At 40.8% G+C, this 24,022-nt stretch overlaps 1 protein-coding gene across 2 annotated transcripts in view; it reads right to left on the bottom strand.

Moving 5' to 3' along the window:
- MOB2 (MOB kinase activator 2) overlaps nucleotides 1–24,022 on the bottom strand; it is a 101,903-nt gene that overhangs the window by 45,241 nt on the left and 32,640 nt on the right. Inside the window, exon 1 of one of the 2 annotated variants that reach the window (XM_079987916.1) lies at nucleotides 7,441–7,593. The exons of the other annotated variant lie outside the window; for it this stretch is intronic. Coding sequence (XP_079844042.1) covers nucleotides 7,441–7,478 — 38 coding nt within the window. The 5' untranslated portion in view covers nucleotides 7,479–7,593. Of the gene's footprint in view, nucleotides 1–7,440; nucleotides 7,594–24,022 lie in introns of those variants that run through there. 2 annotated transcript variants of the gene reach the window in all.

The raw sequence follows: 24,022 nt of genomic DNA, 5'->3' as shown, positions 1-24,022 counted from the left end.
AAGCACATCAAAGTGCAAGAAGATAAATAGGTACTGCTCCGGCAGGAAGGTAAACGGCATTTCCATGCGCTGCTCTGGTTCACCAAAAGTGGCTTAGTCATGCTGGCCACATGACCCGGAAGCTGTCTGTGGAAAACGCCAGCTCCCTCGGCCTACAGAGCAAGACAACCACGCAACCCCAGAGTCGTCTGCGATTGGACCTAACGGTCAGGGGTACCTTTACCTTTACCTTACTATGGCTCTGGTCACCCTGGCAGATTATATCTATCAGGAGAGAGATAGGAGATGGTGACCCTGTTGATTTTCCTTGATCTCTTGGTGACCTTTGGTACCGTTGGCCATGGCTTCCTGCTGGATGGATTATTTTGGCTGGGAATAGGGGGCACTGTCTCCCCAATTTCTTGCAGGTCCCCATTTGTTCACAGCAAAGTTCAGCATGTATTGCTAGTTTTGAAAAATGTGCATTATGTGGCACGATAATAATATGGTGTACGCAGAATGATGCTAATCAACAACTCATGATGGAGAAGCTAAAAGCTAACTAAAAAAGTTTACATAAGCTATTAGCCTATCTATGTTTTTATATGTCTGCCTGTCAGCATTTACATGTACTTAATCACTTGTGGCATACCAGCTACCTGGAAGTGAATGACCAAGAACTACCTCCTGGTGTACCAAGAATTCACTGCCCAACATTGGGCTCCATAACTGCTTGGTATGATGTTCCAGCGAAATTCTTTGCAATGAGTATTGAACTGAGCATGCAAACAACTGCTGGCATGATCAGAATACATAGTAGACAGGCTCTAAAGTAGTATGTATGTATGTATGTATGCATGTATGTATTTTCTATGCCGCCCTTCATCCAAGGATCAGAGGGTGGCTTACAATATAAAGTAGGTAGTTATTCCTTTTAATATGCATCCTCATAATTTAATATGCCTTAGTAAATAGGCTTAATACAAACACATACAAAACAGGTACATGAGCAAATGCTGCAAAGCTATATGCCAGACACACAGGGTACAGCAGCAAGAACTCAGAATGGAGAAATGTTTTTAAAAACTTACTAAGAAAAGTGCCTAAGTATAACAGTAAGCAGATTACTGCAATAATGACCTTCATGGTATAGAAAAATCTGCAGTGTAAATAAACACTGAAGAACAGTTGCAAATGAGAAGCCAAGCTGGAGAGCACAATGATACCAAGGACAAGGAGAACAGGGAGTACAGCAATTCATGCTTCAACCTTGAAGATGTAAAAGCACGAGAAGAAAGCCTGTGAACAGATACTTATGTGCTAATGTATGACTAGTAAATCTCCTCTAGGCAAATAGCAAGGAAAGCATTTCAAACTTTTTCTTTTTCTTTTAGACAGCAAACAGCCTAGGGTCTGAGTGAGCAGGCAAGCTAGTAACATTTGTGGGTTACTTGCAGCACCTGAAGGCTTCTCTCCTCAAGCCCTAAACTCCCATTTCCTCTAAAAATCTATTCTCATGGAACCCAATTACAGTGTTACCTCGGGTTACATATGCTTCAGGTTACACACTCCGCTAACCCAGAAATAGTGCTTCAGGTTAAGAACTTTGCTTCAGGATAAGAACAGAAATCGGGCTCCGGCGGCACGGCAGCAGCAGGAGGACCCATTAGCTAAAGTGGTGCTTCAGGTTAAGAACAGTTTCAGGTTAAGAATGGACCTCTGGAATGAATTAAGTACTTAACCCAAGGTACCACTGTATTGTGAAAGTCTTTCCTCTCTTCCCCTCCCACCTGTCTGAAATGAAAACCTGAGACCTTTCTAATTCCAAGAAATGCCTATGACTTCTCACCTGGGAGTTTATAGCTCTGGATCAAGTCGTTCTCTAGGTGCAATGGGATGCAAGTGGAGCCTGATACCACTCTGAGAAAAACAATTTTTTTAAAAAACTGTTTTACGCAACGATTTGTGACATCTGCACTAAAACTATTTGCAAATGTCTGGTTTGCATGGTGTTAAATAAGGGCAAGTAGAATCATATAAAATGAACATTTTTTTAAATTTCATTCTTGAAGTATTTCCTGAAGGAAACACTCTGTCTTAGTTGTTACAGCTTTAAAGAGTAGTTATGTTACGCAGGCATTACTGGGATTCTGTGTAACACATCTGAATTCTTAATTGAATACACAGTGGTTTGGGAGGGAACTGCCAAAATGTTTGATATCCCAGTTAAAGAAGTGAAATGATGGACCTATCCTACCCAGAAATCGTAAGTGCCAAGGCAACTAAAGGCTACTCAGTCACCAGCAACTCCCCTGGATAAGTGCAACTGGGAATGGGCCTCAGGATTTCATGTTACCTCTTCCCCAACCACGGGGGAAGAAAGCACAAAAAATTCTTATGTTTTGAAATAACCCTAAATAAGATGAATCAAACCTATTTATGGGGTATGTGTATATGACTTCTTCTACAACCTCATATCTTGAAATCTTCTCAACTCAAAGCAAAGCTCTGTAGTTGTTATCCTACCAACTTTGAAGTTCCTTATCAGAAAGGTTCTAAGCTGCTGCCTAAATATACTCTATTTAACTGCTGTTGGATCTGATGCTGTTTCAATTCACTTTTACTGCAGTTGCATGTTTTTATTGAAGGTTTATTGCTATTTTATTGTCAACTTGTGAGTAGCACTTACATTGGAAACTGGTTACAAATTCTCAATACAAACAGCTGAAGGTAAAGATGTCACAAGTTAAAACATGAAGAACATGCATGGTGCAAATAGCCCAAGGTTTCTGACACTCAGCAGGCATCAACAACTGATTTCACATCAACAACTGATACTTCGTTTACTGTCTTCACCAACCTGATGGACTGGTCATTACAGTGATTTAAAGGTTAGCTTCTTATCACATGTGGCCGATGACTACAAACAAGGAAATACCACATACCCTAAAGTATTGCCACCACTGTTGCAGGTGATTGTTCATATTTCCGCACTATTAGGGAAGTTGCACAAAACAGATAATGTACTGAACACATCACCTTTATCTTGTGTTGAGGATCCAGTTCAAAGAACTAAAAGAACAACTGTGAACTTTCCCCAAGACAGAGTGGAGGGGAGATGCTCAAATCTCTTTGGCGAGCAAGGAACCTGTCAGGACTCAATTATTCTAGTAGGATGAAGTCACATGCAACATATGCTGAAACAGATGTCACAAAAACACAGAACTGCAAACAAGAGTAAATGAGGAAAGGGAATGGATCCTGGCATTGCAAAGGCAGCCCACACAATCTTGCCATAATGCTCCCATGCTGCTTCTCTCATATTGCTTCCTAAAAGAGAAGATGCATTTGGCAGGCACTCTCCCAGGTGGTTCACCTGGAACAATGTTCAATGTTTCAGATAGGCTCTGTAGCTGCCGTATCCTCTTGGCTTTTAATTTCTTCCCTACATCTATGAAGCTGTTCGGGAGGAGAAGAAAAATACAAAAGCAATTACAAACCTTTGATATTAAAGGGCAAGTTTTGCAAGGGCAAACTACTTTTCTGCTGACAAGTTAAAGGTTTGGCTGAACAAGAAAAGCTTTTTTCTTTGGCATTGTTTCCATTACATAATGTTATGAGGCCACCTGTGATGAGACAAACAAATTATGAATGGATTTAATTAGATAGATTCTCTCCCCTTCATACACTGCTTAATTTAGAAACCAAGCATTTTTGTTAGAACTAATAGTGCTCAGGCACTGGAAAAACCAGCAATGCTGAACAAGCAAAATAGCACCTGAGCACCTGATATCAAAAAAGTCACTCCCAGCATGGCAATTGCTCTGCTGTCACAGAAAAGGAGGGTCTCAGGAAATGGAGACCATCACCCCAGGAGGAAAATGATCCAGGGGAGCAACCAGCTATCTATTCAAAGAAAGGATGCAATTTAGGGAGGCAAAGTACACACCAATCACAAAATAGGTGATGTTTCTAGCACCATTTAAGGTGCTCACACTAGTATATAAAGCCCTAAACAACTTAGGCCCCAAATAGCTGGAAGACTGGCTCCTTTCCTGCAGACCCAATTGGGTGTTAAGATCAGCAGACGGGGACTTCCTGGTAGTTCTGCCAGCCTCAGAAGTACAAAGGATGGCCCTGGAAAGGGGAGGTGCTATGCAGTTTTTGTTGAATGCTGAAAATGTACCACTCTACTCTGGTCTTTGACAACTGATATGTGTGTTTTCACACCCACCCTATTATTGCGACTGTAATTTGTTCAATCTTTTTTTTTATTGCTGAATTTTAAATTGTTGCAACCCACCCGAGGACATGCTAGTAAAGAGCAGGTAATAAATGTATTATTAGTGGTGATGATGATAATGATAATGATGTCAGTTGCCTGGCGTGAAGGTTGCACATATCCTCACTTGCTGAATCATCACTTGGTTGTATTGAGTGGGCTTGCATGCTCCTATGATCCTTGTGAGCAAAGCCATCAGGAATCTCATGCTCCCAAGGCCAGGCTTCCTCAACCTCGGCCCTCCAGATGTTTTGAGACTACAATTCCCATCATCCCTGACCACTAGTCCTGCTAGCTAGGGATCGTAGGAGTTGTAGGCCAAAAACATCTGGAGGGCCAAGGCTGAAGAAGCCTGCCCAAAGTGGTAAGTCAAGGGGGAGGAGCTAGACAAAGAATGACTCAAGAAGTCCTCAACAGCAGAACAGGCGGAAGATGTTGGCATGATACAACAGCTGTGAAAGCGGATGAAGGTTGCAGCAGATCATAGCACTGTAGAGTTGGAAGGGACCCTGAGGATCATCTAGTCCAACCCCCTGCAATGCAGGAATATGCAGCTGGTCCATACAGGGATCGAACCTGCAACCTTGGCGTTATCAGCGCCATGGTCTAACCAACTGAGCTATCCAGGCTCTACTAGTTGTGTGACCCTCATGCCCTCAGAATAGAGCCTTACTGTGTGTTGGTCAGCATGCACTGATCTACACACATAAAACAAATTCACACACAGGCATCTTCCAAAAACCCATCCAAAACCCAACCCCCCAAAAGTCCCATGGCAACCAGCAAATGGTAGCGGTGGCAGGATCGTGAAATCTGGAAGCCCCTAGTCATGAACCGGCACATAGGTGGTGGATACAGATTCAGTGTCCTGGCTCAAGGAATGAGGCAATTTAGTATCTTGGCAGCTGTATCCACAACTGAGCAGTCCTATTTAGGATGCACTCTGCTCACCCCGAAAAGGGGGAAGGGCTAGGCCCTAAACACAGTCTGCCTCCCTTTTTCCCTCACTGGATTACCGTGCCCAGCAGTCGGAAAGTTAAGATCGTGTTCATGGAAGACAATCTTACTTGGCTACGAGTGATCAGTCCAGCAGCAGCAGCAGCACATGTCACTCTTTGTGGCCTCAAAGTTCAACTTAAGCAACTCTCTTGTGCATTTCACTGCCTTCTAAGGTCTGGTCATTAGAGAAGCCCCCACTGTGCATTACTATGGTAGCAGCCTATGTGTGGACCTCCTGCATCAAGTACTGAATCTTATCTTTACTTTGTTTCACCAGCAGTTGAATACTTTTCTTTCTCAGTGAGCTTTTAAAGCTGCTATTGTTCAAGTGAATGTCTGTGAGCTTCCCTCCATAATACTGCTACCTGAGTGCTAGAGGGTGGGCTGGGGTGCCTAGCATCCAGCTCACAGGTCAAACTTGTCTGCTAGGCTTCCTCATTTGGCTCACAAGCACATTTTGGGATAGCCACACTTTCTGCCCTTCACCTGATGCCTCATAAAACTTCAAATGTGGGGCACATAAGGGCAGGGCCTGACAGGTGCTGCCAATTTACAGCATCTGCCAAGCCCCCTTGTGCAGCTTCTGTAGTGTCTGAAAACCACCTGGTGGTCAGGAGCTTCTGAAACGTTATGCACACTGGTTCAAAAGGTTCCTGAAGGAGCGTCTCCACCCCCATTGTTCTGCCCAGACGCTGAGGTCCAGCGCCGAGGGCCTTCTGGCGGTTCCCTCATTGCGAGAAGCAAAGCTACAGGGAACCAGGCAGAGGGCCTTCTCGGTAGTGGCGCCCGCCCTGTGGAACGCCCTCCCATCAGATGTCAAAGCGATAAATAACTACCTGACATTTAGAAGACATCTTAAGGCAGCCCTGTTCAGGGAAGTTTTTAATCTGTGATATTTTACTGTATTTTTGGTTTCTATGGAAGCCGCCCAGAGTGGCTGGGGAAACCCAGCCAGATGGGCGGGGTACAAATAATAAATTATTATTAATTATTATTATTATTATTATTATTATTATTATTATTATTATTATTCCTATCTAGTTATTTCACCACAGGATGAATTAGGACGAACACTAACTGAAGAGAAGATTTAGCAGAAAATCCAAAGACTTACTAAAAAGTTAGATCAATTGTAGTCAATAGATCTTACAGCAAAAGTGTATTTAGGATTCAAGAGACTAACAAACCTTGGAAGCTGTTTCTGCACTTTGCCTCACTTTAAGAGTCTTCTCTTTAAAAAGGAATTACTACAATGTTTCCGATATCTACAAAACAATAGCAATGTTCACAATTTATGGCATTAAACAAGCTGTCAAATCTATGTATAAAGTTATTATAGCAAGCTGCTACAAAACACAGGATTCCGCAACATATGGTAATCTTATTCAAAATATTTAAAAGCAAGCTGTTGTCTAACATGTTCATATCTTCCAGACCTAAGCATTATTAAATATAGCTGTAACTAATTGATATATTAAGGTGAAACTGAGCTACAAAACTAAATGTAAAGTGGGAGGGTTTCCCCATGAGCTTTATGTTGTATTTAAAACTCCAAAATGAAATCCAAGATTTCAAGTTAAACTCTAGCATCTTCTTGCACAAGAAAGCACTTTCCACTGCATCAATTTTCTAGGAGTTAAGGAAAAAGCAAACATGTGTTTTTTTAGAAAAAGATCATGTGCAGAAACTTTAAGCATTGTATTAAGAGTTGGGCTCCTTTCAACTACCAAGGCACCTTGCCATTCCTTCACATTTAGGAATCCATGTGCCCAGATGGAAAGCTGGCACTTACTCCTGAAAGACCTAGCTCATCCCGCATAAGTCATGAACTCACAGTTAGACCTTGGGCAAATCACTTTCTCCTTGTCTAAGTTTCCTTCTGTAAATCAGGAACAAGAGTGATCTACCAAATGAGGTATTGTGAGGCCATGCAAAAATGGGAAATAGGTTTGCCAAAAAACAAACAAACAAGAATACTCATGCTTTGGTCTTGCTTCAGTTCCCACTAAAAGTCAGTAAATAAATACAGTAAGCAAATATGTGATCATACCAGCAATAGCAATAGAAAAACTTTGGAAAACAACTGTCTTAACTTCACAAACAAATTATACCTTTCCACACCATTTGAGGGGTGGGGGGTGGAAAGTAGGAAACAAACGAAAGTGGTTATCATTCCTTACCTATTCAATGTATAGGACCCATTCCTCTTGAGTCTCATGCTTGCAGACAAAAATTTGAGGAAAAAATCCAGAATGGAATCTGCTTGTCCTAGTTTAATGAGAACCGAAGCACCTGTTTGTCAGAAAGTCTTTGGCTGGTCAGGGAACGTCTTTCCTGTTTCACACAGTCATCAGTTGGGAACAATCAGAAACCGCCAATTAGCAGGAAATATAAAGGAAATCAGTTCAGGCAAAACAAGAGCCTGAGGATGTAAAATACTCCACCTCTTTATAAGCAAAACCCTCAAAACCTTTTCCAAAAAGGAGCAGAATTTGGCAGCTGAAGCAAAGCAAAAGGAAAAGATAAAAAATGTTACGTCCTCTCTAAGTTTCAAAGGATAATGACAAAGATGAATCAAGTTTGCTATGTTTTGCCCTCTTCTAATTAGTCTGAAAGCAGTTTCAGATATTCCCTCTTCCTCTCAAGCCAGCTTGACTTATTGCTCAAGTATTTATGACTGTCTCAGCAGAACAAGGCAAATGAGAAACAAATCAAAGTAGCTGGTGTCCAGATTATTTAATATCACAAAAAAGAGATCAAGCCGCAGACAACCGAGCAGGAGAGTAGGTGGGACAGCTACATTTAACACAAAAAGCAGGCTGCTCTCGAGTCTTGCACATGAAAGGGTGGGGTGGGGGCAGAGAGGAAGAAATGCTTCCAATAGTCCAGTCCCGGGCAGGCTGCCCTGCATAAATCACTAGATCACACTGTCTCTGATTAGGCTGCTTAGCTTCTCTTCCTGTACAGCCTGCCGCTCCCTGACTGTTTAGCAATATGCTGTGGACCCACACAATTTCTATAGCACAGAACTGTAACTGTTATGTAATGTTCTAAGCATTTTTAAAATGAGACTCGAACTGCAGCACCTGCAGTGGTTCCATAAAACAAGGACTGCTTCACACTACACGGAGAGCACTTCCAAGGAGGAATATAATGTGAACATGTACACAAATGGTAAATTGTGGTTCTGAGTTTGTATATGCACATTAGGAAGCTGCAGTTGGTTCCCTAGCACATGGACAAAATATGCAAGCGACAGGGAAAGATGCAAGATCTTCACACAATCTATATGCAGATTTCATCACAATCCCAACATGAATCCCATTCTGCATGGAAATTCCAAATCATATAATATGGACCTCTAAGAGTACAAGAGTAAATTAATTGGACTAGCTTGCTTTTGAAGTAAGAAAAACAAGCTTTCAAGCTATTCAAGATTTAGGAGAATCAAAACAAGGATTAAAGGAAAGGCATCTTATGTGCCCAGACTGTTAAGCAACTCAGATGAGTCAGATGTAAGGTTATCAACAGCCTGTGTGAACATCCTATCAGTTCATTATTATTTGCTCTGAATACCTGAGGGATTTGTATCTTCACAGGTTTAAACCTAGGATTTTATGTATATACAGTGGTGCCTCGCAAGACGAAATTAATCCGTTCCGTGAGGCTCTTCGTATAGCGGTTTTTTCGTCTTACGAAGCAAGCCCATTGACAGCTTAGCGGATTAGCGCTATTAGCGGTTTAGCGGCTTTTAGCGATCAGCTGTTAAGCGGCTTATCAGCGGATCAGCTGATAAGCGGCTTAACAGCTTAGGAAAAGGGGGGGAGGGGAAAAAACCAGCAGGAACTCGCAAGACATTTTCGTCTTGCAAAGCAAGCCCATAGGGAAATTCGTTTTGCAAAGCGCCTCCAAAACGGAAAACCCTTTCGTCTAGCGGGTTTTCCGTCTTGCGAGGCGTTCGTCTTGCGGGGCACCACTGTACATCTGCAACATAGGGTAGAATTTCAGGCATGTAATGAAATGGACTCTAAATACCATTAATGTGGGATTTTAGCATTATGGTCAAATTAATGTATTACATAAGAACCAGAGAGAAGAAAAATTAACTGGAATCAGCAGGCAAGTATGAGCCATTTAAGGAAAGTACTGTATTTTTTCGTGTATCAGACAAGGATTTTATATTTTTAAAATCATGTTAAAAATTGTGGGGTGTCTGATACACGGATAGTGCTTAGAGGGGACATGGGATTGGTTGCTGTTGTGAGCCGGAGATTATCAGCGGCTATTGGGTGTGTTATTGGTGGCTACGGCAAGGGCTGGTGTTGATTGGCTGTTGTTGCTGCTGTTGGTTGGCGATTGGTGGCTTCTGCCAGTGAGGGGACAAACGATAGGTGGCTTTTGCGGCACGCGCAAGTGTCAGCGCAGATCCAACTGGCGATCCCTCCTTTAAAAAGCTCAACAACTCTGGGCAATCTCCCTTCATTTTCTTAATTGGGAGTCCCGAAAAATAGGGGTCTTCTTACACACGGGAGCGTGTTATACACGGAAAAATACGGTATATAGTACAAAACTGGATGCACCACTGAATAGGAGAATAGGAAACAAGAGGTTGGTGGCATTTCTTTTCACATGTGAACCAAGCCAGTTATCAGCCCTAAATCAGGAAGCTAAAACATAAGCAGACATCTGTTTCTTTGCAGCTTTTACCATATGCAAATACAAAAACAACAAATCTTAGGCAGGAAGTTTCATGATGGAGTAGGTAGGACATATTCTGCCAAACAAAACTGCATATTTGGACAAAATGTCAGCACCACTACAACTGATTCTTTAAAAGAACTCATGGATATGGTAGTGCTCCAAGACAAGGCTGAACTCAAGAGTTCCCAAAGTGTGCTAGGACAAGATTCTCACACCTGATAAACCATGTGTTAGAGCCATTAGAAGAGTAACCGAACTAAAACAAAGATCAAAATGAGCCTTGGGAGCCATACTTGAAGGACCCTGGAGACAAAGGTCTTAGAAGAAAGTAAAGCTTATAAATGAAAAACTGTTACCCATGAAATCCACCAACAAAATGTCCATTAAAACCAACAGAAGGCTTGGGGTCACCCAATGCACACAATACAATTTATAAAAGCTTTCGGAGCGCAAAGAGAATGTGATCCAAAGACACGTAGCTATCCAAACCAGCACCAAACCTTATAATTGAATTATAAACCAAATTAGATTAGATTATATGCATTTAAATTAAACCATAAAAAATAAGGGCTGTTCAGATGCTGCTTCATGCCCAGAATGAGGCTGGGGAAAAGCTCTGGGCTCCTGCACTGCTTTCCCTGTCCATTTGTGCGCGGGCAGGAAGAGAATAATGAGTGGACCAGGAAATCAAGTCTTGCATGACTTAATCCCAGAGGTCAAAGTAGCATCTGGTCACGCCTCTGGGAATTCTGCACTAGCAGGAGCTTTATGCTCCTGATACAACTCCAATGGTGGAATTTACATGAAGGAAATTATACTGAGTCACTTCTGTTTTCAGGCGTTAAGAACCATTAGCTTGGGGGAAGGGGGCACACATACATGGGAGGTACAGCTTGTACATGTTAAAACTTACCTCTCCCCGCCCCCCACCAAGCTAAATGTCTCACTTCCCCCTTGAGGTTCAATTACTCAGTACACTATTTTAAGTAAGTAATGTCTAAAATTGTCTTAAAATACATTTAAAATGTTTGATACAACACAGTCTTGGTTCTGTCTGCAAACTTACTTCTGAAACATAGAACAAAACTACCTACAAGCGTGAAACTACTTTAATAAAAACAGAAATATATAAACTGAGATACACAAAATGTCCTTCTTTACCACAACACACAGAGTAACCCCCCCCCCTTTTCAATTTTAGAGATTTGTTAGATGTAGCCATCAACAAATACCACAATTAAGAGTCAAGATAAGCATGTTTAACTGCACGCTGGACAGTAGCCAAGTTCTTAAATATCCAAATACATGAAGCCACTATTCCTAAGAGATCCAAGTTCATAAAGTTACATAAATTGCACATAAAGGGGGAGGAGGAGGAAAGCTTGCAGTTTACTGGAGTATTCCCCCCCCCTCCTGCCGCAGAGAAGGAACAATCAGGTAATTGAGGCACAACATTTGCCCAGATACAGGAAGCGACTGTTCAGCTTGCCAATTTGCTCCACCCAAGTCCTCCCAAGCTGGTATAAAAGGCTTTGCTGCAAAATATAGCCAGTGACACAATCTAGGAGGAGGAAAGCTGTGGAGGGAGAGCAAGAGACGTGAGTTCAGGAAGAAAAAGCAATGAGATTTGCTTTAGCTGATATTTGCAGTGACCAAAAAGAGTAGCAAACCCTCCAGAAAAATAGTTGGATGGACATTTACACCACACCTGATCTGAACAGCCCTCTGGGACCGACACACACACACACGATAACCAAAACTGCTTTGCTACTCTAGCTCAATCACCTGAAGCAGGAGAACAGTTCAATCCTCCACACTGCACGGAGGGCTTGTACCCTACGTGCAGACCAAAGAGTGAGCAGAAAAGAGCACCAAGAATGGGCAGAAAGTTTATTAGTATTTACTGGAAGTTCCAAATGATTTGAAGTAGATCAAAAAGGGTTTTCTGTCTCCAAATTGTCTAATAATAGCAACTAAAAAATTGTTTGGGCAAATCAGGGGTGGATTTTTATGTGAGAGACCGTTTCCCCTTATATGAACCTGCTGCCTGGGCTCTGAGATCTTCAGCGAGGCCCTTCTCTCAGTCCCACCACCATCACAGGCAGCCTTGGTGGAGAGGGCCTTCTCGGTGGCCGATCCCAGAGTTAGGACATTAGACTGGCTCCAGCCTTGCTGTCCTTCTGCCAGCAGCTGAAGACCTTTCTATTCCAAGAGGAATTTTGGAACTGAGGAAAATGTGGTGTGTCTATTGTTATTGTCTGTGTTTTTAATGGATCTTTTTATAGTCTTTTAATTCTATTAGTGTTTAATTATATTAATGAAAGACTTTTCCATGTTTTTAGCTTGTTCTAGTAAGTCTCCTTGAGTCCCATACTGGGAAAAAGATGGGATATAAATAAATACTATTACCACTACTATTACTACACTACTAATAATAATAATTTCAACACCAAAACCTCATAGAAATTGCCCTGCTTGATTCAGGGCAGAGCAGCTGTGCATAATTTTCCCATGAAAAGACATACCAGAAAGGGTTATCTTATGTATTTTTACTCTCATGGGGACAATGCCAAATAGGAAAATGACCCATGGTGGGGCAACCTCCCCAATTAATGCTCTGTTTAGCTCTGCAGCTGGCTTTCACTGCATGCACAGAAGTTACATACAGTAAGATGTAGTTTGGCCAGGAGTGCTTTTTGCCAACTACTTTTAATATGCCAACTGCACCCCTTCCTACAGAAATCATTCATTCTCTCATTCTCTCCATGTAATGTACTTGACACTGGGCTGCCCTGAAGATCAGCTGATTGTTAATGCCAGCAAACACTATTTCAGGCCAATCACATCTTTCCCCCGCCCCACACCTGACATCATTCATAACATAAGTTTAGGTCATGAAGGTATAATTTGGTCAAAATGGTCTCATCAGTCAAATGGTGAGGCCTGGTGTGACTAATTGGGCCCACAGGTGAGACGTTTCACACTGCTGCATTATGTCTTGGTGGGAAGAGGTTTGAAAGCAAAATGCCAGAAGGTAGAGAGGAACGCTAGCATTCAATACACACCTTCAAGCCGGTTACATAATGAAGGTAGTCCCACGTTTTTAAATGTATTGACATGTCAATTTTTGAATACATGGAAATGCTATTTCCCTTTTTTACAGTTGTTCCAAAAGGTGGTATTCACCTAAGTTTTACTTTGAGTAAGCCCACTGAAATGAATGCATCTGATGGACCAAAGGATTTGTGGGTTTTTTGCTACTCTAGTTACATCTGGCCCAGTATATTTTAGAAGTACTGTCATTTTAATGCTGAAAATTTTCCATTATATCTAGTCTTCCTTTACACCCCATGAATATATTTTTCATAGATGTTACATTTTCTGAATTACATGTGATCCAAATCCCTAGTCTCTCCACAGAATCAAGTAGCAGCCTATTTTCTTTTGTTGCAGTCTTCTCAAGATTAAAGCCCATCTGTCTTAATATCAGAAAATTACACTGAAAACTCTTAACACATTTAAAAGTTTCTGAAAATAATTTACATACACATGAAAATTAAATGAGTTCTCCTTTCATCCCATCTTAAGGCTTTGTATTTCCCTCTTCTTACTGCTTCTGCTAGGAATTCTCTGGGTTCCTACCTGCTTGCAGTCCTCAGACAGACCCACAGAAAGATAACTTATACTTTGAACAAGTATCCCTTCACATATATCTTGATAATGAGCTTGTAAAGCCATGCTCCTGTTTACCAACAGGAAGGCAGCCCCAGCTGAGAAGCCTTACAAAGTCGTCGTCCCCAATCATCCATTTTAGACATAATTAAAATAAAATAGGGCATTATATATCATTGGTGTCCAGAGCAGCCCAAAGGGATCCACAAATATACACAGCTATGGAACCTAAAAGGTGATTGCCCTATGGTGGGGGGCTGCCAAAGGGAAAATAACCAACTAGAGCTCCAGAACAGCAAGAGAAGCAGCTGGAATATATTACTGTTCTTCTTGATATCATTAAATTGAATATGTAATTGTAGTGCTTCATGCTGCGTTTTTGTTGTTTATCATTGTAAGCCACTTTGAGTATTTTAATAAAAAGCAAAGTATAAATACTGCATCTAAAATCTAGAGATTGCAAGAGATTCACAAAATTCCAGTATTCTTCATACTCAGAAGCAAATCCCACTGAATTCAATGGACCTTACTCCCAGGCTAAATGTACATAGGATTGCAGTCCCTTTGTACAGTTTCATCCTCTTTCTGAGCACTGAATAACATTTCCAATCCTATACCATGGGGGGAGGGGATATGTTTGGTGGGACTAAACATCTGAAAGCAGTTAGCCATGTGGATGTTATCAGGATGATAGTGTTAATCCATTTTGTAAACTTATTACATTCACTATAGCCCCTATTTGGAGTGGCTACAATATGAGAGTTTTCCATGTGGACTCAGTTTTAGTCTCTAAGGCATCCTATAGCAAGAATGCATTGAGATACTGGGAGATTAGAAAATATTTATTCTCATTCTTGCTGCAACAAGAACAAGGCTATGCAGCTCTCATCATCCCTTCCATGCCTCAAATGCTTCCTGTCTCCAGTGCAGTTTATTTTTAGCCCTTGGAATTTCTTTCTATATGTTCCAGGAACAAACCATCCATCCTCCATCCAGATGGCAGACTTCAGTTAAGGGATCCAAGGCCTTAAATAGAGTGTTTCCCTGTATTTACTTTTTCCTACACTGCTGCTCACAATGTGACTGGGAAAGTGTCATACAGAAAATGCTTCACTGCACTGTAGATATGTTTAACATTTCTTTCAATTTCCTTTCGTAAGGGACGTTCTTCACTTGCTTATGCTGTTAACAGCTTTGGGTCTTCTTTTGGGGTGGTGGTGGGGAAACAGGGTTTACATATTAACAACCTGGCTAATATATATAGGGAGTATTCTAGCCAATACTGGATGATAAGCAACATTCTGTGAATAGAAGTAACAGTCTGCCCATTCATACCCTACAGTTCCCACACATACAAATCCATTCCATTCTTACCCTACAGTTCTCACACATACAAATCTATTCCAAAGAATTTCTCTCCCCCCCCACCCCCAAGATTCTCTGGGGCAATGAGGGGAAGGAGAGGAAGGGCATACCCCACTGCACAAGTAGAAATTTGGTCCACTCAAGGACGGACAATAGAATATCACCATCTGATAACAAAAAATGTGAATATTCCACTGTGATAGGCACCAAGAATCCATGATGCTTTAATATGAACACTTTCCCAAAACGTAAGGACAAAAGACAGTTATTTAGTCAAAAGCATCTTGTGCCCTCATCATTATCAATCAGAAAGCAATTTTATACATTTTATTCAGCCATTTCAGAGAAGTTTAAAGGTTGGATTGAGAAGTAAAGTGGGCATATTAGTATTCCATGCACATCACAGCACATATTATGTTTTATGCCAATACAGCCCCTTCTGTCTTCTGACATGTATCAACAAAAGAAATATCTTGCACTGACCAACCCACAGCAGAATGGATAACCTCTCAGGTTGCATCTCTCAACATTGCTGCCACCTCTGCAGCCCAAACAGGAGAATATTGAAGCCCGATGTTCTCTTCTGGTGCCTTTCCCATTTTTCCTTCATCACTATACAACTTTTCCTGCAGCTTAAAGCAGCACATCTTTGTCTGAACAGTGGAAAAAGTAAATTATCTTATACCGCTATCAATGAACTGAGAGATGATGTCCAAGTCAGCGAACCTTAATTAGTTTTATCATGTCACTCTCCACTATAATATCCTTAAAGGCAGGTGTTGCCATTCATATTCTGAAGTGCCATCAGGCAGACAGGGAGAAAAGAGTATCCAGTGTCAAGAAAAGCAGGTTATTCAAGCAGCTAATCCAGTTCTAATGCAGGTCAACTGCTAATTCTTGCAGCAAAGAGGAGTGTCTTAGCTTTAACAATGGCTATAGATCATGGGTAGGCAAACTAAGGCCCGGGGGCCAGATCTGGCCCAACCACCTTCTAAATCTGGCCTGTGGACGGCCCAGGAATCAGCGTGTATTTACATGAGTAGAATGTGTCCTTTTATTTAAAATGCATCTCTGGGTTATTTGTGGAGTATAGGAATTTGTTCATTTTTTATATATATTTTTCAAAATATAATCCGGCCCCCCATAAGGTCTGAGGGACAGTGGACCGGCCCCCTGCTGAAAAAGTTAGCTGACCTCTGCTATAGATGACCATTAGAACACTGCTCAAGGCAATGAGCATGACAAAATCTTGACCCCTTCTATCTATTCTGACATTTTATAAAATGTCTATTTTACTTCACAAACAATTCTTGAAGCAGCTCAAATGAGAGTTACAAAACTATGAATCAAACAGTTTTAAATGAATACACAGACACTGATGAATTATCTGATAAGGTTATCTATCGATGGCTTCTAGTCATGATTGCTCTATACCACCTCAGTATTGGAGATGGCATGCCTGTGAGTAAAGAACTTGGACAATATGAATGGGGAAAGTGATATTGCACTTATGACCCAAGTGGTGGTTTCTAATAGGCATCTTGTTGGCCACTTTTGGAATAGGATGCTAGACTAAACGGGCTTTTGGTCTGATCCAGCAGGGCTCTTGTGTTCTTAATAGAAGGCTACATACTTTTAGATTGTGATGTTTGCTAGTCCCGGCTCTCTTGGGATTTTTTAAAGCTTTGGTGTGTTACTGTGCTGTATCCATTGGGTTGCTGAGTGCAACCCTTCCTGCACAACAGGGCTTTCCTAGCTCACCCACTACAGCTGCAGGCCCCTCAAAAGACATCTCTCAGACTCTCTGGGACAACATGGGGGCTGCAGTGTGACAGGGTAATTGGGAGAATTCAGAACAGCTGCTTTCTATGAGCAGAAATGCCTTTCTGCTCTCACAAGACTGATTTATATGCTTGTGGGACATTTTGAATGTGTTTGGAGAGGGAAGTGCAGGTTTAAATAAATACTAGCTTGCTTACTTCTTTATTTCTAACATTTCTAGACTGCCTTTCTAAAAATGTAATCAAGCTAGAAATCATAGATTGGCTATAAGAATAGTTAGTCTGTTGTCAAAATTTAAATTGTCTGCTAAGCAGAACTATATGGGAAACTTTCCAATGCCCATGTGATTTAACGTGCTTTGCTTATTTAATAAGCAAGATTTAAGGAGCATGACAGGTAGTTTTGAATCTGTATAAACTTCTCAAGTGTATTTTTCAATGGCCAAAAGTATCTGAATAGAAATGATTTGGGGCCGAGGGGGTGGTGGAAATCAGTAAAGTATACAATGTAGTTTAGATGTTATAGTCAAATAAATAAAAAGCTTTCTTTAGAAATTATTTTTTTTACAAGGGTTCTTGTAAACATTTTAAGTAATGACTAGCACATGCTCCCTTGTATTGTTTACATTTTTTTAAGTGAAGGTTTTGAAAACTGTTCACATAAAATTTTAGCACATTCAAAAAGCTATGCTTTTGTATTTATAGCCGTGCTTCCTAGGGCAATCACCTGCAAAAAAGAGAGTTTATTTTCACTATGCAACTGTCTAACGTGATTTCAGCTATAAAACTGCTTGGTTCTGATTAGTTATGAACTAACCAACGGCACTAGTCCTTTCTTTTCTTACATAGAGAATGTCTCAAGGAAAAGTATAGCAGAAGAAGAAATTCATAGCATTGTACTGTGGGTCCCGTAAGTAATCTATATAGAGAGCTGTCCCAGGTTTAGTATAAAAGATGGAAATGTTAGTCTGCAACTATCTATCCAATGTACTCTTCTCTCAATCAATCAATACTGGATATTTCCTTCAGGATGTCAATAATTATTAAACTATGCTAAAATGCAGCAACATGAGTTTTTGTATATTATCACTTCTTTATCTGGACAAATTCTAGTGAACGAACTTTCATTCTTTTTCAGACATATCAAGAAGCAGCATTTATTAGCTGCACAGCAAACAATAATAAATGCAAAGATATTTTATGCACAGCTAAAAATGTCTGCAACTGCCTAGAGAGATCAGAACCATGCCTTCAAAGTATGAGCAGACATCAGATACTCATGCTTTTCAAGTATTCAGTCTTTCCAACTGTGTTGTCCGATCCATCAATCACATGTCAAACAGGTATCTGAATTGATCCATGCCTCTGATACTTTTTTTTGCCAACAACTTGTTTTGCATGATTTCCCAATCTCAGGGTCAAAAACCTAGGCACACAGTTGGAAGGTGACCCACTAGAGAAGGAAGTAAAGTAGTCTGGAAAAGCAGTGTAATGATACTTCTTCTAACAGACTCTAGACAGTGCTATTTAGTAATACCCAGCTACTGCTAGATGGTCAAGATAGAGTTCTGTTCCTTCAGAGTTTGGTGACAAAGGGTAAACCTTGCTACATATGTTGAAATCCCAGCACACAAGACACCAAGCACTCATAGCACGCTATATCACATATTCCCCACACCACAGCAGCATGTAAACCACATGAACGTTGTGGGGGAAAGTCTGGCATGCCAAACTCCAAGGGCTTCCACAGGACTCATAGATGGTAGTAAGTTAAGGAGGTCCTATTCAGAGACACTTACCCACTTTTATCTAGTGCAGTATTATTTTATTTATTTGAAAGCATTTATATACTGCTCAGTATTTCAAAAATCTCTAAGCAGTATTGTCCAGATAGTAACTGACCTTGCCTTCAGCAGAGCATGTACTTGCAAAGCAACTGTTGTACTACCTATGTAGCTCCAAAAACAAACAAGTGTCTTCTATGGGATTGAGTGAATGATGCATGCACGTGAAGGATTCAGAGGTGTATATGATGAACGTTTTTTCACTGCCAACAGGTTATTTACCTAATGCTATGATTCAAACACTACTGTGCATTTGATACATGATAAGAAACCATTTTGTATCAAAAGGGCTAAATGTGGTAACTCACCTATTAAACTTGCTAAGATCAGAATAAATTGCAGTTGCTATACTTTTAGGGTCATACTACATTTCCCATACCCAGGGTTTGCCTGCAATTGGGAATGCATGAACTTCAAACAAGAACCATACACCTATGGTGCCCTCCAGATATTTTAGATGTCAACTCTCATCAACCTCATTCAGCAGGGCAAATGGCCAGGGATGGTGGCAGTTGTAGTGTGAAGGAGGCCGTCTTAGACCAGTAATTCAGGCAGAAGTATGCCAATAATGTTCAACAATGAGTGGTAAGACAAATTTAGAAACCTAGTAAGCAGTAGTGGTGGTGGTGGTAGTAAACGCAAGGAAAAACTTGAAGAAACTGATGAAATTGTACAGAATCATCCAAATGGTAAAAAACTAAAGAGGGTTTAGTAAAGCAAGATCTATACTAAAAACTCATACCAGCAGCAGATAAAGAAATAAAAAAAATTAAAGTTATTGTCAGAAAGGTGTGTGTTTGGCCAGAAAAACATATATAAACACTCAGAGAACAGTATACTATTTAAGAAATACACAGGAAGGAACTTATTCAGCTTGTATAATGCTCAAATGTTATAGACACAAAATTGTCCTCTCCACTGCCAATGAGTTCTGTAGGAAATGGGACTTAGCTTTTGCTTCCTCATTTGCTCTAACTACTTATTATGTTGTTCCTGCTTGAAGTTGAATCCCTTCTCATATGAGAGCTAGGCTGCAGTTAGCAGCTTACAAATGGTTACCCTCAGGAAGTGAGTGGGCTTCTGTATTAAAGTTTCTATTTTAATACTGCATACCAAAACTTATTCAAAGCAAGCAACTATCTTCTGCCAACGAAGAAAACAGTCTCTTCCAAACAACTGTGCTCTTTAACTGTCCTCTATCATTTAGACTGTTCTGACATACTTGCTGAATTTGCCAGACTTTGATGTATGGGTCTGAGCAACGCAACTCTCCACAAATGTACCCCAAATGTGCCTCCCGCTCGCTGCCTCCCTCCACCAATGCATTTCTATCCCTCTAAACAACAATAATGTACTAACTTTAACATGATTTAAAAAATGCTTTTAAAGGGGTTTTTATGGGGGCAACCTAAGCCTAGACAAACTTCCAGTGAACTCATAGGTGACATTGTATGAACCGCTCAGCTAAGCTTTAAGGCATGGATGGAGAACCTGCGGGCCTCCAGATGTTGTTAGATCTTTGAACCCCAGGCAACATAGCCAATGTTCAAGAATTAGGAGTGTTGTAGAGTCCCACAACTTCTGGAGGGCTACAGCATCCCCATCTCTGCCTTAAGGATTTGATAATGAACAAAAGGAAAGAAAATTCTGTAGCCACTGATCTGATGCACTGAAGAGCTCAAAAGATGGCATTGACATCTGAAATTCAGTCTGGCAGACACTGACTAGTAAACGCCAAGGTCATGCCAGCAACCACAATGCTTATAAGGGAGGTTAAGCAGAACCATAGAATTATCTCACACCCTTCTTTTTGTTTTCAAGTCCTACCAAAAGAATATTAAAGACAGTATTCAGTTCTCTCCAAACTTGAAGGAATAAATGAGGATATTAACTGCTTACCTTCCTGATTCTTGCAACAAGACTATCTACAACTCAATGCTGTAAGACTGTTCCTGATTTCAGTATTACAAACTGTGGAACAATGCTTGCAACTCTGCTCATCAGGAAAAAACTTACATGGCATGTCAGATTCCTAAAGGGAAAGGCAAAACCAGGCTCATTTGTGGCAGTCTGGTGGCATTCTTAAGACTTTGCTAAAAAGCATCAAATACATCCACCTCTTCAGCAGTCATGGACATCTGGATAAGTAACTTGCTCTATTCTCACCTTGGGCTGAAGAAACAAAGCCATAATCCTTCTCCTCCTCATTTGATCCTCAACATTTTACTTGTCAACTTAACCATACTGATACTTTATATCGTCTGTATCATACATAGTATGGCAAAGTTATCAATAGCTGTTGCAGCCCTGTGCCTAATGCTTGTTTTTCTGTTAATGTATTTACAAAACATGAAATTCTTAACATTCTTTTAAAAAAAGATTGGTGGCACTATTATTAATATGTGGTCAAAAGAAATATGAGTTCACAATTATACCCAAGTAACTATTACTAGAGATATTCTTTAAGAAGCTGAGTGATGCCACTAAACTGACCCAGGTAAATGAAGCATGTAAAAAATTATGGCTCCAATATCCCACACCTCCGAAACTTTGTCCTGGAAACATTACTACCTCCCAATTTTGAAAAAGCTCTTTTCAAGACCCCCAGGTGAAGTTAATACATGCTCATACCTGCCTTACTCTTTCGCCAGTCAGTCATTACAGGAAGAACAGATATAAGGATTCCATTCCAGTGAAATAGTGAGCAGGGAATTTCCAACACTACTGATGTGAAGATTTATTATATTGATTTTGATCCCCATCAAGTCATGAGGCATAAAAATAAAAGGAAAGTGGTGTAAGAATTTGGGGGGCACTGGCCAAAAGGTACTTGAAAGTCAAATAAGCTATTAGAGGCAAGAAGTCTTCCTTCCAAAAACTGAAGGCTTGTCCAAATGAAGAGAACAAAAAGGAACACAAACTCTGACAAAAAAAAATGCAAGCAGGCAGAAAGTGCTTTAAAAGACTTTGAAGAACACATTGCTGAAAACATTAAGACCAACAACAAGGAGTTCTTTAAATATAGGGTTGCCATAGACAAACCCCAAAGTTGTTGAGCACCATCATTCAGAAATGGCAGCCCTATTTAAATATATTAGTAGCAGAAAACCCTTCAGGGAGGCAGCTGGATCCTTGAAAGACAAGGGAGGAAAAGGAGTTGTAGAGGAAGTTAAAGAGATTATGGAGAAGTGAAATGATTTCTTTGCATCTGTTTTCACAATGGCAGATACCAGTGCCTGAACTAACTTCTGTAGGAGAAAGGTCTGAAAAACTAAGACAGACAGTGGTGAGGAGAGATGAACTTCTAGGCCTAATAGATAAAACAAAAAAACAACAAATAGCTGGCTCCAGGTGACATCCACCCAAGGGTCCACAAGGAACTCAAATGAGAAATTGCTTCTCATTTGTCTTCTATCAAAAATATGTAACTTGTTCATCAGATCAGTCTCCATACCTGCAAACTGGAAAATTGGCAATGGACCCTCAATTTTTAAGAAGGGATCCGGGGAGGGGGGTGGGTTCCTAGAAAATACAGGCCAGTTAGTTTAATATCTCTCCCTGGAAAATTTGAGTAAAGTATTGTTTAAAATAAAATAACCAAGCACACAGAAGAACAAGCCTTGGTGAAGCAGAGTCAGCATGACTTCTGCAAGGGAAAGCCATGTCTCACAAACCTATAAGAATTCTTTGAGAGTGTCAATAAGCATATAGATAGAGATGATCTGGTTGACATAGTATACTTGAACTTTCTAAAAGCTTTTGACAAAGTACTTCACCAAATATTCCCAAGTAAGCTTAGGAATAAGAGGAATAAGGAATAAGAGGAGAGGTCCTCTTGTGGCTCAGGAATTGGTTAAGCTGCAGAAAACAAAGAATAGGAATGGACAGTTCTCCAAATGGAGAGAAGTAGAGAGTAGAGTCTCCCAAGAATCAATATTAGGACCTGTGCTTTTTACTTATTCTTAAATGATCTAGAGTTAGGAGTGAGCAGTGAGGTAGTCAAGCTTGTTGATGAAACTAAATTGTTCAGGGTTGTTAAAACAAAGAGATTGTGAAAAGCTCCAAAATGAGATCTCCAAAATGAGATCTCCAAACTGAGTGAATATGCAGTAAAATGGCAAATGCAATTCTATGAAAGCAAGTGTAAAGTGATGTATGTTGAAGCAAAAAAATCCTAAATTCACACACACACTCATGGGGTCTGAACTGGAGGTGACGGACCAGGAGTGAGACCTTGGGATCATAGTAGATAGCTCAAAGATGTCAACCCACCATTTGGCAGCTGTGAAAATGGCAAATTCATAAAGAAAGGAACTGAAAATAAGATTGCCTATATCATAATGCTGTTCTATAAATCCATGGCGCGAGCACATTTGGAGTACTGTGTTCAGTTCTAGTCATCCCACCTTAAAATATTCCAATGATCAGTGCTTTCAGTTATTAATGGTGATGGATCACCACTTGCCACACATAAGCAAACACCTTCATACTCATTTGGAAACATGCGAACAAAGGGAGAATATCACTAAATACAGTTACCTAAAGCACTGGCTTAAGGGACGCAGGTGGCGCTGTGGGTAAAACCTCAGCACCTAGGACTTGCCGATCACATGGTCGGCAGTTCGAATCCCTGCGGCGGGGTGCGCTCCCGTCGTTCGGTCCCAGCGCCTGCCAACCTAGCAGTTCGAAAGCACCTCTGGGTGCAAGTAGATAAATAGGGACCGCTTACCAGCGGGAAGGTAAACGGCATTCCGTGTGCTGCGCTGGCTCGCCAGATGCAGCTTGTCACGCTGGCCACGTGACCCGGAAGTGTCTACGGACAGCGCTGGCTCCCGGCCTACAGAGTGAGATGAGCGCACAACCCTAGAGTCTGGCAAGACTGGTCCGTACGGGCAGGGGTACCTTTACCTTTACCTTTAAAGTACTGGCTTGTATCTGTATGTTTACAACCAAAACATTTCAGGCATGTGTTAAGCACCATTTATGAAAATTCACCGCCGCACTTCAACAGGAAACAAAGTTATGAAGAACATTACTTACCATGCTATCAATATTATTCAATACAAAAAGCAAAGAGGCAACTTGTTCATTGCTTTGTCTTCCTAACATTAGGAATTCAAACACTTCCGTGACTTAAAAGGGAGCATTTTGGTTCAAATTGTTTTACTGGCTATGCTAGGTTTTAATCTTTCCCCCCCAAAAGAAATGGAAACTCCCCCAAAAGGTGGGAACTCTCAGTCGTTTCAGTATTGTTATTCAATTGAGAAAGGATTAAATAACCTTGCTTTAAAACAGGGAGCGTGCCCCATCTTGTGGGAGACATCTGCAATTACAACTGGAGAAATTGCTTTTATAAAAGAAGTATGAAAGCCAGACTACATACCGTATTTTTCGCTCTA

The sequence above is a fragment of the Podarcis cretensis genome (genome assembly GCF_951804945.1).
Source record: "Podarcis cretensis genome assembly, chromosome: 1".
NCBI classification, from domain to species: domain Eukaryota; kingdom Metazoa; phylum Chordata; class Lepidosauria; order Squamata; family Lacertidae; genus Podarcis; species Podarcis cretensis.
This window is presented reverse-complemented; position numbering and strand designations above follow the sequence as displayed.